General features: G+C 30.5%; 1 protein-coding gene across 1 annotated transcript; it reads left to right on the forward strand.

Annotated features, from left to right (window-relative positions):
- Nucleotides 1–4,090: 4,090 nt before the first annotated feature.
- LOC109338120 (beta-glucuronosyltransferase GlcAT14A-like) lies at nucleotides 4,091–9,563 on the forward strand. Its single transcript, XM_019575263.1, has 4 exons — nucleotides 4,091–4,791; nucleotides 5,408–5,483; nucleotides 5,573–5,688; nucleotides 8,864–9,563. Exons 1-4 carry the CDS (start codon nucleotides 4,299–4,301, stop codon nucleotides 9,376–9,378), a joined length of 1,200 nt encoding a protein of 399 aa, XP_019430808.1. The 5' UTR covers nucleotides 4,091–4,298; the 3' UTR covers nucleotides 9,379–9,563.
- Nucleotides 9,564–14,293: the final 4,730 nt, after the last annotated feature.

The raw sequence follows: 14,293 nt of genomic DNA on the forward strand, positions 1-14,293 counted from the left end.
AAATATATAATATGATGATTCAGTTTTATACTGAGGAAGTATCATAACCCAATGGTAGTGGCACTACTTGGCATACATAATATCATTATCTTAATAATGAACAAATTATTTCTAAATATTTATGATAAAAATAATAATAGAACAAAGATATATTTAACTTTTGTTTTACTTTTTTAATCAATGAAAAACAAATAGTATATAAAATGATATAAATTTTAGGATAAAAGATATGACTCCCAACAATTCTTACTTGCTAGCAAACATAGATATAATTAGTCATTGCAATTGATGGCGCATTTGTTGGAAGTTGAAGGAACATTTTTTTTTCTTACGTAGTTAATGGACAAGCTAATCTTGGAGTAGAAAATCGAAGCTATTTCAACAAAGAGGGGTGGCATGTTGGAGTAGAACATTATCTCTATCATGGAGAATCGTGCTGGAAAGGCTACCATGCAACCTGAATATCCTCCAAAGAGGGTGGCAATTCCTGGAAACTTTGGACCTGTATTTAGTGTCATTCTTATCAAGAATGAGCCAATCATTTATTTTTTCAAATGAATTTTCATATTCAGTATAGTAAAAAATCTATTGCTTGCGGGAAATGTTCATCTTATACAACATTCTCACTTTGTTAAAAGCAGGAGATTGGAGATATTTTTTGCTGTCATTTGGATGGCTTGGAGTGTCTTTGTGGACAAATTTGAACTCAATAATTTTGAATACTTGAGAGTCATGAAATACACTTGTGAGATGACTCTCCAACCTTCTTTTTCCCTTCCTTCCCCTAAAAATTTTAACTCCCAAACAAGCCCTAAGAGTATGCTTGTGAGTTTATTTTTCGAGGGGAATGAAGGGAAAGATAATGTTAAAAATTATCTTATAAGTATATTTCCTGGTTTCACATTTTCCTTCCCTTTATTACTTTTCAAAAACCAACTTACAAACCGACCTAAATAATACATCTCCGAGAGAATAATGTCCTTAGAATTTAAATGCCAATTCAGGTAGCAGGGTTCTGGCTTAGAGGGCCGTCTGCATCATTTTTTGCACCTATCAAATAATTATCATAGAAAAGGGTTTTGGGGTGGGTGCTATTAGTGCTGCGAGACTAATTGTGGCATATTTAACTCGTACTTTGTTGTGGTTCTTATTGTACTTTGTTATGTGGCTAAAGTATTTCTCTTAATTCAACTTTTTAATAAAAGGATATTTTAAGGGCCTATTTGAATTTAGTAATCGATCATACCTAAATAATAATAATTTACGCTGAAAATTAGGATTGTTTAATTTCAAGAAATATTTTTTGTTTCTATTTCCTATTTTCATTTTTAAAATATATTTTTCATTTTCATGTGTTCATTTTCTGAATACATATTTGTTATTATCATTTTTGTTTTTGAAAATTGTTCACTATAAACTTCATAAACAAGAACATTTGCCTTTGTAATTAATTCAACTCTACATTTTAATCACTAAAGTGTTCAAACCAATGATTTATAGGATGTCTTCATATTTGATATTTGTATTTTTTTCTGGTAGATTTTATGTCAACAATATATTAATCACGTTTAATTTCTGGATTTGGTCATTTGCTATCACAAAGACGTGAGAAAGGGTATATGAGCATCACATGGTTGCAGGTGTTATCCAAAAAAGTTAAAAGGTAAAATAAATTAGTAACATACAATTGTTCTATTATTTAACTAAGGTTGCAGTTGTTAGATATCAATGGTCTAGACACACCTAGAAGGGGGTTGAGTAGATGTAGCGGTTATCAATTACCTCTTCTCGCACCAAAACCCGGTTCTGGAAAACAGCCCAGGTAATCGATGAACCAGTGGACTTAATCGATTAAATCGTACTAGAAACAGAATTACCAGATTGGCTTCTTGCACAGTTATTTACCAACAAACAAGCAAAGATACAGAAGATGTTTTGTGCACAATTAACAAGGATATGACACAGTAGTAGTATCCAAAATATCAGCTTAATACATGAATTAAAACAACTTGAATTATAAAAGAGATTGAGAGAGAACAGCTTGCACAATATGATTTTTATCTTGGTTCGTTTGTGGGTCCACTTGAAAACTACATCCAAACCTCCCCTTCCAATCTTGGGAGATTTTCCTCTTCACTAAATTGAAAACCTTGTATTGTTACATACAACAATTCAATTACAAGACTCGAACGCTCCTTTCTTGGAACACAAAGAACTTCGTCACCCTTGGTTTGACCTTTCCTAAAAGCGCCTTCCAAGAAAACCTTTTTTACCGCGATTCGGCCCCAGCCAAGGTATCACCCTTTATCCCAAGACCTCCAAGTCTTTGTGAAGAAGACCTTACCTAACCGCAGCTAGGATTTTCCTTATCCTTGAATTACAACGCTTGAGTTATGAATGAGTACTTAATACTCGGAACTTACAATAATAAAAATTCAAAGATTAACCCACACTCAAGTAACACAAGTCATTATGAATGTATACGAGTTAATACAAAACAGATAATGCAGAATCTTTCTCAAAAATCTCTAAACAGAATGCATGAACATGTAAGAAAGAATGAATGAGAGTTAACACATTAAAACCACATGCAATATATCATGAACAATATCAACTAAGCATGTTAATCTCTCTTTCTTACACATGCATCTCTCTTTCGCCTATACAATACAGTAAATCACGAATTCAACAAAATGATATGCAATGCTGCTCGTTTCTGCAAGTTACCAGAATTTATACAAAACAGATTTGGCTCGACAAACCGTTTTTCAGTTACGCGCCGTTATTTTCAGTTACGCAGTTAAAACAGATAAAATAGAAAACAAAAACGTTAATTGATTAACCATCATATAACAATACGTGATTAAATGGTGAACTATTTATATGTTATGCTTGACTCCTATACATGTTTTAGCAATTATGTTATGCCTAATATGCACATATAACATGTATGATTAATGCATGAACATATAATAAACTAGATGATATGCCTCATGAATATGATATGTCAATATTAATGGCTTGTGAGACTTGCATATAGGTTTACCTAACCCACACTCACTAACTAAGGCACACACCCCAGACTACTTAGAAATATAACTCTATTGATATAACCTAGTCTAGATATGACCATTGAGATCTAGGCATATTGATTGTTGAGTCATCTTCAAGCTTTTACTAACTCCATGTCTTCATCAAAAAATCGGCAAAACATTGCTAGTGCAATCTTTGACACTTTGTACTTTCAGCAGTAACTTCAAGTGACATCAATTTTTATACTAAAATCATATATTATTATATTCATTGATGAACTATTTCAACAAGAAATGAAATTCATGTTTTCTGAAATATGAAATGAAAATAAAAAGACAAATATATTTTCACACTACTTTTCTAATTTCATTGAAAATGAAAATAGAAAATGACTAAGGCAAACACACTCTAATGGATTTGTTATTTTTGTCCATTACAGTGCTAATGTGAAAGAGACCAAATTCAAAACTCAAATAGATTATGAAATTAAATCCAAAATATTAGTATATTTATATGGATCAAATTCAAAAATCAATACATTATAGAAACTCAATTAAAAAAACATGTGTGAGACACAAAACTAAAATTAAATAAACAAATTTATTGCTGCCACAATCAAGTATTTAATTTATATGGATTAAAGCAAAAAGATCATGAATATCTATATATATTATTAATATTAAGTTTTCTATACATAATAAATTATTAATTACTCATTTATACTGCTTATATTTAAGAGAGTCTAATTATGATAAAGTATGAAATATAACCACAATATAAAAAATATTTATATTTTTTCATGTATAAGTGTATTTATTTTTTTATGCAATCACATCTTCTGTCTCAAATTTTGTACCGCTTTATATATCTCTTATTTTTTATTGCTCAAGAAAAATAGAAACATTGAGTTACATAAATATTTACTTTATAGATAAAGTGGTACAAAGTTTCCACATATGAAGTCCCCTTTTTGACACATTAACTACTGAGTCGCTGTGTATGAAATCTACCACACCTGTCTCAACCGACAATTTTATAACAAATGGAGGCCTTGAGTTCAAAGGAAGGAACCCGAATATGTAAAGCACACTATTCCATTCCTATATTTTCACCCACAATTATTATATCTTCACACCTTAACCAAACTCTCAACATTAACATTTGAACCACCTCCTTCCCTTAATTACTCATCTCCTTCTCACAACATCCATTCTCACCCACAATATTTATATAATATCTTTGTTTTCATTTCAATTTTATTTGAAATGGGTATCAAAATTTTCATGTTTTCCTTCATTGTAACTTCAATATTGTTCTATCTTCTTTTTATCTCCACCAAACTAACCACACCAATTTCTACCTTCAACCCTGCAATAAACTACTTCAACATCTCCTCCAAAACAACCAAGGCATACCCAGTTACCTTTGCTTACTTGATCTCTGCATCCACTGGTGATTCTGTGAAGCTGAAAAGGTTGCTGAGGGTGTTGTACCATCCTGGGAATTATTATTTGATTCATATGGATTATGGGGCACCAGAGGAAGAGCATAGAGATGTGGCAGAATATGTTGCTAATGACCCAGTATTTGGTAAAGTTGGAAATGTTTGGATTGTAGGGAAGCCTAATTTGGTTACATATAGAGGACCAACAATGCTTGCTACCACTCTCCATGCTATGTCAATGCTTCTCAGGATCTGCCATTGGGATTGGTTTATTAATCTCAGTGCATCAGATTATCCCTTAGTTACACAAGATGGTATGGTGAGTGGCCTTAATTCCATATATGTTATTATAATTGGATTATACTGTGTTTTAAATTGTTGTTACGATTGCACTCACGTGTTTAGTGTGACTATGGTCGTTGCGATATGGATTGTAGCCTTTGTGGTGTAAATTATTTTTTGATTAAACAAATACTTTTGAATTTGATGCGGTTCAATATAGCGAGATGCAACCCAAATGTGGTTTGATGTGACCCAAATGTAATTGCATTACAGATTGATTTAACTGCAACATTATGATTTAATATCATACTGCAATATTATGACCATGTCACATGATCTGGTCACCAAGTTAATGACTGAGATTATCAAATTTGCTCTTTATGTGTATATAACATATTTTGTGAGAGATTTTATAATTGAGACAAGTGAATTTTGGTCATCATTGATTGAAGAAAGATCTTTTGCTTATTAGAAGTCTTTAACTTTGAGAATATAAGAGTATGATATATGATTGATTTAAGAGAGAAGTTTTATATTGACTATGCATCAAAATTAAACTAATATCATTGTGAAGTAATCTTTTACCAGTGGTGATTATATATGTTGATGATAAACTCATATAAGCATGATCCTATTTCAACCTTTCAGATCTGATCCAAGCCTTTTCTGAGATACCAAGGGATATCAATTTTATACAGCATAGCAGTCGCTTGGGTTGGAAGCTGTAAGTGATATTCTTCGCTTATAAGATTATTTCTGTTTTCTGAATTATGCTTTTCCCAAAATTATGAAAATTCTTAATTTCCATTTTAGGAATAAGAGAGGGAAGCCAATGATTATAGACCCTGGCCTTTATAGCCTAAATAAATCAGATATTTGGTGGATCATTAAGCAGAGGAGCCTGCCAACATCTTTTAAACTATACACAGGTTTTTATTCTCACAATCTTTGCTTATTAGGACTACGTTGTTGTGTGTGTACAACTGTATGTTTTTATTACCTTCATTATACCCATTACAATTTAGAAACATCAACTCAAAGTCAGGGAAATAGAAGGAGACAGAGGAAGGGAAAAAGAAAAGGAAGGTAAATTAAGTTAAATCTCTTTCTTGTATGGAATGGAGAATGATTAAAAATGTAAGAATATTGTCTAACCCTCTTATAAAAATCTAATTAACAATGGCAAATGAATAAAAATGTAATTATAAAATTTTAGTAAGTATATTTATTACCTTCACAAAACCTTTACATATTTTCCTTCTCTTTCACTCAACTTCTAAATAAGAGAGATATTTTTTAAAGTAATTACTTACCTTCTTCAAAATCCCGGCTCTCAAACATAATCTAAAGGTATTTTGGCATTAGTGGGAAGATAAAATTTTGAAAGTCATGAAATTCTGTTATGGGATACTAAAAACCTTTCTTTTTATTTTCTATCTAAAATTTAACTTGTAAACATATTTTTAATATTTTAATCAGTGATATTCATATATATATATATATATATATATATATTATTTTTTATTAAAACATTCTTTATACTAACCTTTTTAATGATCAAGATATATACTTCCTAATGGAAAAAAACTGTTTTCCTTAATAAACAATAAGAGTGTATCCAGACCATGTGATGCTCTGAGATCTGAGTAGTTTCATGAGTTGTCCCGTAAGATACATCAATGTCATATTTAATAATGGTCGGTTAGCCTCTCTGATACCTTATATTTATTCTATCAATTTAAAACATATTTATTTTCCACATGTATTCATGTGTTACTTTAATTAAGATTTAATAATAGTTAAAATAAATTTAATATTTATGTATGTTGGAGGTAAAGTTTTTACATGGTGAGTATCCTATCTTGTTATTAGCCACTCATTATTAATACTTTGTTTAATAGTCAATAATGTTTAACATATTAATAATAGATAATTTGTTGAAAATATAAATATATGATATTGTTGATAAATAAATATTAAATCCATAAAATATGAATGATTAATAATATAATACAATTTATTTTTTTTAACAAATTATTTACTTTTGTTTTTACTTGTTGGTATATACCACTGGTTAACATTCATGTTATTCAACTAAGAAATTTGGACTAAAACACCAAACAAACTTAGAACATCCACACTTGTTGTTCTTAAGGTTGTTCTTAATAGAATAAGAACTTTCTTATTTTGTTCTCCACTGTGCTGTTTTTATTCTTTCATTTTGTTCTTAAATAAGAACATTCATTGTTAGGAGATAAGGGCAATGAAAATACATAATCTATGAATAAATACAAGCACAAATATATCCAAAAACATCAAAACATCTAGAATCATTACAAAAAATTAAATTTTGCAGAAACGAAAATTAAAAAAAAAAAATCGAAGAACCCCAATTTGTTTTCCTTGAACGAAAATTCTATCGATTACATGTATGTCAACAATAAAATTGTATATTTTTTTATAATTGATTTCTAATATTTATAACAAATTAATAAATAAGTAATTATTCTTAATATTTTGCTTTTATTGTAAAATATATAAGTTTAGGGTAGGTTGTGGGACCCAAATAAGAATAAGAATAGTGTTGTGATTGTGAGAAAAAAATAAATGTTATTCTTATTTTATGGGGAGTTGTAATAAATTATAATCATCAATAATAATTAATTATTAGTAATAGTAAAAATTGGAAGAAAAACACAAGAAAGGTTATCCCTAACTGTAAATCTTGCGTGACCAAAGTAATATACATTGAGTATATAAAAACTAAAAAAAGTTAAAAACATATGACTACTCCAACGATCTAAAAATTACTACATGTTAGTTATTATACTGTAAACCATGCCCTTCAAGGGAGAGAGACGAGTAAAATGTGTAGATAAGAAGAAAAAAGAGAGATAAGTAAAGTTGTGGATATGCTAGGACTTTTAAGGAGTTAGCTGTGGAGTTTAGCAATGCATCTATGTCTTTGTTAACATGATCGAATTCTCTCCAGCTCCAATAATATTTTATTTAACATTGATTTATTTTTTTATTTAAATTTCTGTCATCCAATTATTTAATTAATGTCATAGAGTTAGCAGAGAGAATCCGCATTCCCCATGTAACAGCCTCTTTCCCCTTTTTCTGTCATATCTTTTCAACAATAAAGACTATTAATCAACTTCAAAGGGAAGAATAGTTTGATCTATTAGTAGTAATATAAGACCTTATTAGATCTGTTATTAATTTGATTCAAATGAACGACATTTGTTAAGAGAGATAATCGCATACCCAAAAATAAGAAAATAATTGATTCTATCCTCTACCAAAAATCATTTTCGAACATACATTAAGATAGTGGGGGTAGGGACTTGATACATTTTGCTAGCAACTTCTTTCAAAAGAGAAAAGAAACGGCAACCAGGAATCTTTTAATATTGTTGAATTTTAAAGGAAAATGGAAAATTTCCTAGAAACAATTAAATATATTGTTTTGTTAAATGACGTTCGCACTTTACAGTGTGATATTCAATTTAGAGGATTCAAATCCTTTAAGTCTCGTTGTCCACAATATTTTAAACAAGTTTTTATTAATTGCTACATCATAATTTATCAATGATATAGTATTTCCACCACCACCATTAGCTTGATATGTTCAACTCAATGACCAGTTAGTGTAGTATTAATTTAACTCAATACATTACTTTGGAAAGAAATAAGGAGTTCTTTTTGGTACATGAAATTAGGAGTTTTGAGTCAATGCAATTTATAATTAGTGATAAAATTCATTTTGTTTTTAATCTTTAATAACATGCATTATATAAAACTCACATGACATCTGTATAAAAAAAAAGTCAGATTTCTCTCTTCATTACTTGAAAGGAAATATGTTTTTTCATGTTTTCTTTTAGTTTTGAGAGTAAAAATGACTTTTCACTATAAATAAGGGTATAAGTATTTTTATATATTTTGTTTTCTTTATTATTTCATAGTACTCTCTTTTCCCGTACTAGAGATGAGTCTGATTCCAAAAAAAAAAGTGCATGAAATAATCAACAAATTCAAATTGGTCACACTTGTGCATCATCTAACATGATCTTATTCTGAATCCCCAACAAAATTCAGGTTCAGCTTGGACAATATTATCAAGATCTTTTGCTGACTATTGCATTAAGGGATGGGAAAATTTGCCAAGGACCCTCCTTCTCTACTACACTAACTTTGTATCATCCCCAGAAGGATATTTCCAAACAGTTATATGCAACTCTGAAGACTACAAGAACACCACTGCAAACCATGACCTTCACTACATCACATGGGATAATCCTCCTAAACAACACCCACGGTCACTAGGTCTTAAAGATTATAGGAAAATGGTTCTGAGTAGCCGTCCATTTGCGAGAAAATTCAAGAAAAATGATCATGTACTTGATAAAATTGATAGTGAACTTTTGAAGAGATACCATGGGCAATTTTCTTTTGGGGGATGGTGCTCAAAGGGTGGAAAGAACAGTGCATGTTCTAGTTTGAGAAATGAGAACTACGGTGTGCTCAAACCTGGTCCTGGCTCAAGAAGGCTAAAGAATTTGCTAACTAAGATTTTTTCTGACAGATTCTTTTACAAACAACAGTGTAGGTAACCATTTGATTTCCATTGAATTGATGATCACTTGTAAAGATTGAATTGAAAAATGTTGTTGATACATGATGTTATAATCGTTCCTTTTTGTGAACTTGAAGTTTTGTATGGTTAAACTAATATAATTTACCATTAGTGGGAGCATGAATATATAATGGTGAATATACTCATGATATCAAAGCTTAAGATTGGATGTGAAATTTGCATACCTCCATTTTCACCTTGTTGCACAAAAGAAAGAGAAGAAAAAATGAAACTCACCTTGTGGTGAATGAGAAGTTTAGAGAAGAAGATGATATGAGGATGAGAAAAGATAGTATTTTAGTGAATGAATTGAGGAAAATGATTCTCATTTAACTTGAACAATTACATGAATCAAACCTCCATATATGGAAAATTAGTTAACTAACTAATTACTTGTACAATTATAAAGTAGCCATTTCTATTTTAAACTACTTCTAACAACTTCCACTCTTAGTAACATATTCATCATAATTAACTTAGGTAACTTAAGTAACTGAAGTTTGGGCAGAATTAGTGTTGCTTATATCACAAGCAACTCTTCCTTTCTTCATCATCTTTGATAACTAATGGCCCCATAGGGAAGTGAATGTTGAACATACCTAGCTTGAGACACAACCTCTGAAATAGCAAAGGGGCCAATAATTTGGTGAAAATGTAATTAAGCTATTTGAGAAGAAGATGAAACATGGAGCACTTGAATGAGCTTCGAGTAATCCTTTTCCATATGGAGTGGCAATCTACTTATGTGTTTAGTTGTTTCTATGAAATTTTTTTTGCTCCTGACTATGACACAATTTTGATGAAGATACAATGATCACAAAAAGAAGAAAAAAGGAAGAAGATGTTGAAGACAAAAGAAGATCAAGCTTCAAATATAGTCTAAGTCTTCAATATATACTTCTATCTTTTACACTCTAATATGATTAGTAAACAATGCTCAAATGAAAGTAAAAAACTATTCTGAAATAAAATTGAAAACTCTTAGACAAAGTTAAACAATTTTCGAAATGTTAAGTAACAGGTTAGTTGACCGGAGTGACATGTTAATAGACCTAGGTAACTTTTTAGGGGTTACCTAACTGAGTAAAAAGTTACCTAACAATTTTAACATAGTGTAACCGATTACTGCAAAACAGTAACCGATTATTTATCAAACAAAGAGTTTGGATAATCGATTACATTTTGTTGTACCCGATTACACAGAGCTGTGGTGAGAAGGGGAAAAAGACTACTTGGGAAGGTTGATTTCCAACGGTATAAGGTATTTGTGAGTGTGTAAGTTATAAGGAGTCTCGAGGAGAGAAATTGTAATTACAACTCAAGATATATAGTAAAGAAATCTCTTGTGCTGCAAGATTGCTGGACGTAGCCTTCGATGGACAAGAAGGTGAACCAATATAAAAATTCACGTTCTTTCTCTCTTCTCTCTACTCTATCTCTTTTATTTTGTAGTAATTTTGGTAATCTTTCTGCAGCATTTCCATTGTATAACATTCTGATATCATAGTAGAAAAATTGACCATTACTCCATACAACTAATTCAACCCCTCTTAGTTTTCATCTAATACTTATAATTGGCACCAAAGCTTATTTTAAGTAAGTTACTCCTAAAGATCCTAATACTTTTTGATGTCCTTTAAGTATTTTTTAATCGAGAACATTATGCATTCTATAAAATCAAAATGAGAATCTCCATAGAATCTCTAGACTTAAATATATGGGACTCAATAGAAGAAGGTCTATCCATACCAGACATGGTTGTTGATAGGGTTAAACAATCAAAACCAAAACGTTCATGGACAATTGAAGAGAAAAATAGAGTCCGATGTGACCTTAAAGCCAAAAACATTCTCATGCCTAGGAGAAAAAGAATTCTTTAGAGTGTCAAGTGCAAATCGTCAAAAGAAATTTGGGACACTCTAAAATGATACATGACACATAAGAAGTAAGAAGGTCTACAACAAATAGTGAAACATCAACATCGGGGTAAGACTCCACATGCTCTAAATGCAAAAACCAGATTATATTCAAGATGATTGTCCTCCCTTACAATAGAAAAATGCTTTCGGAAGAAAGATGGATAAGAAGTGTAGAAAATTCGATGTTGGTTCAAATGAAATTAAGGAGCATGCACATATTTCCTCGAAGGCTTTACATAAATTAAATGATGAATATGAAGTTAGTATATCTGAACCATATGATACTTTTTCATATGATGAGTTACAAAATGCTTTCAATGATTTGCATAAAGAATATGTTATGCTTTCAAAATTTTCCTAAAACAAAAAAATTAAATCTTTATTTCAGAAAGCCATAATAAAGTTCTAAAGAAAAATATTGATAAACCATCTTCCTCTTCATATCCAAATTGTGTTGCTCTTAAAACTAAAATTTCAACATTAAGTCTTGAACTTAATAAACTCAAAAAGAGCAGTCATAAGTTAGACAAGATTATAAAAGTCCAAAGACATTCAACAGACTATAGAGGTCTTGGCTATGCAAATAGTCATGTGGCTGAAAATGAGAATGTCTTAGGAAAAACAATCGTGGGAAACACTATAAAGTTTCATAAAGAAAGTATCCATACTAACCCTATTTTTAAAAACAAAATCTTGAACACATAAGCATTTACCTACTTGTTCTTAATGTACTAAAGTTGGTCACACACCTAATACTTGTCATATTAGATAATATGGTGTGTCATCTAGCAATATAAATGGATAGAGAAATGTACTAATCCCGCAGGGCCCAAATCATGTTGGGTACCTAGAAATTTTTTAATTTGTTTTGCAGGGGTGCTTGAAAGCTATAAGCAAAAATGTGTTAACATGACAACAGCTGTTCAAAGCACATAATATGTGGAGATTCAAAATTTTCATTTTTCAATAAATAAAGGCTCTTGCTACCTATGTAGAGAACAACAAAAGAAAAATACTCGGAATAGATACATTTATCATTATATTTAAATTATGTGCTTGGTATGACCATCTAACAATCTTTTTACTTGATAAAGGATTTACCAAAAGAAAGATTGATACAACACTATTTATTAAGAAAAAAGATCATAATATGCTACTTGTTCAAATATAGGTTGATGATATTATTTTCGGTTCTACTAATGATCTCTTGTGTAGTGGTTTTGGTAAAATGATGCAAGGGGAGTTTGAGGTGTCCATGATGGAAGAGTTGAATTTCTTAAACTACAAATCAAACAACTCAAGGATGATGACTTCTTTGTCAGATAATCTAAATATTGCAGGGATATGCTAAAACGTTTTGAAATCAATGATTATAAACCAATTTCTACTCTTATGGGTTCTAGAACATAGATAAATACTTCTATCTTTTACATTCTAATATGATTAGTAAACAATACTTTAATGGAAGTTGAAAAATACTTTGAAATAAAATTGAAAACTCTTAGACAAAGTTAAACAATTTTCAAAATGCTAAGTAACAGGTTACTTGACCTGAGTAATAAGTTACTAGACCTTGGCAACAAGTTACTTGAACTATCCTTGGCAACAAGTTACTTGAACTATGTAAGAGTGAGTAACAAGTTTCTAGGACTGTGTAACATGTTACCTAAGCGAGTAAAAAGTTACTTAGTAATTTTAACACAATATAACCGATTACTGCAGAGTAGTAATCAACTATTTCTCAAATAGAGAGTTTGGGTAATTGATTATACAACTGTTATAACCAGATTTTCAAATCCAAACTTAACAGCTTTCAAACAAACTCAATGGATTTCATTCCAATTGTGTCTCAACTTCATGGAATATTATATTGGCTGATTTGAAGCCTATTTAAAGGCATTGAAACATCCATTTTACAACAACTTGAATACACAAATTACTCAAACTTTCAAATACATTTCACTGTGCTTTTCTTGCAACTTTTGTTCTAAACTTTCAGACTTTTTCTGAAGTTGTATCAAGTGCAAGTTCTAAAGTTTTTCAAACTTAATTACTTTCAAGAGTATTATATACTAAGTGTATTGAGTAAGAGGATTGTAAGTTATAAAATTGTTATATATTGTAAATGCAATTATGCCATAGAATTTGTTCTTCAGATCCTATTGCATAACTTTTCATCACAAGAGTGTGGTGAGAAGGGGGAAGAGAGTACTTGGAAAGGTTGATTTCTAAGGGTGTAAGGTATTTGTGAGTCTGTAAGGTACAAGTAGTCTCGGAGAGATAAATTGTAATTACAACTCAAGATATCTAGTAATAAAATCTCTTGTGCTGCAAGAGTACTCGGTGTAGCCTTCGGTGGACAAGAAGGTGAACTAGTATAAAAGTGATTGTTCTTTCTCTCTTCTCTCTACTCTATCTCTTTTATTTTGGAGTTTTTGTTTGGTAATCTTTATGCAATATTTCTGCATAATATTATGATATCATAGCATAAAAAATTACCATTACTCCATATAAGTAATTCACCCCCTCTTAATTGCCATCTAATACTTATAGTCTTATGGAATATTGGATTTCCAGCTATGTACATAGATGACTGATTGTCACAATAGAGTTGAACTGATTGGGAATGAGACAAGACAAGATCATGAAGTAAGGAGACTAACCATTATTCCTCACAAGAAGCCAAAGCCATGGCTATATATTCTACTTCTGTAGAAGATCTTGAAATTGATCTTTGTTTCTTACTCTTCAAAGAAATCAAAGAGTGCCCTAGGAAGAAGCAATAACCAAAAAATAATCTCCTAGTATCAAGACAAGTAACCCAATCTGAGTTTGATTATCTCTTCAATTGGAAACCATTCTCTACAAAAAAATAAAACTGCATTATGGATTAAGCCTTCTATGTATTTGAGAATTTGAATGGTAGCAACATAATGATGGTTGGTTGGATTGGCAAGAAACTAACTTAAATGT

The sequence above is a fragment of the Lupinus angustifolius genome, unplaced genomic scaffold (assembly GCF_001865875.1).
Source record: "Lupinus angustifolius cultivar Tanjil unplaced genomic scaffold, LupAngTanjil_v1.0 Scaffold_18_9, whole genome shotgun sequence".
NCBI classification, from domain to species: domain Eukaryota; kingdom Viridiplantae; phylum Streptophyta; class Magnoliopsida; order Fabales; family Fabaceae; genus Lupinus; species Lupinus angustifolius.

What these genes read in the sequence shown, in the direction of transcription:
- LOC109338120 (XM_019575263.1), top strand. Translation starts at nt 4,299, where the DNA reads ATGGGTATCAAAATTTTCATGTTTTCCTTCATTGTAACTTCAATATTG. An exon ending in AGTCGCTTGGGTTGGAAGCT is followed by an intron (nt 5,484 to 5,572) that starts GTAAGTGATATT and finishes TTTCCATTTTAG; the next exon opens with GAATAAGAGAGGGAAGCCAA. An exon ending in ATCTTTTAAACTATACACAG is followed by an intron (nt 5,689 to 8,863) that starts GTTTTTATTCTC and finishes AACAAAATTCAG; the next exon opens with GTTCAGCTTGGACAATATTA.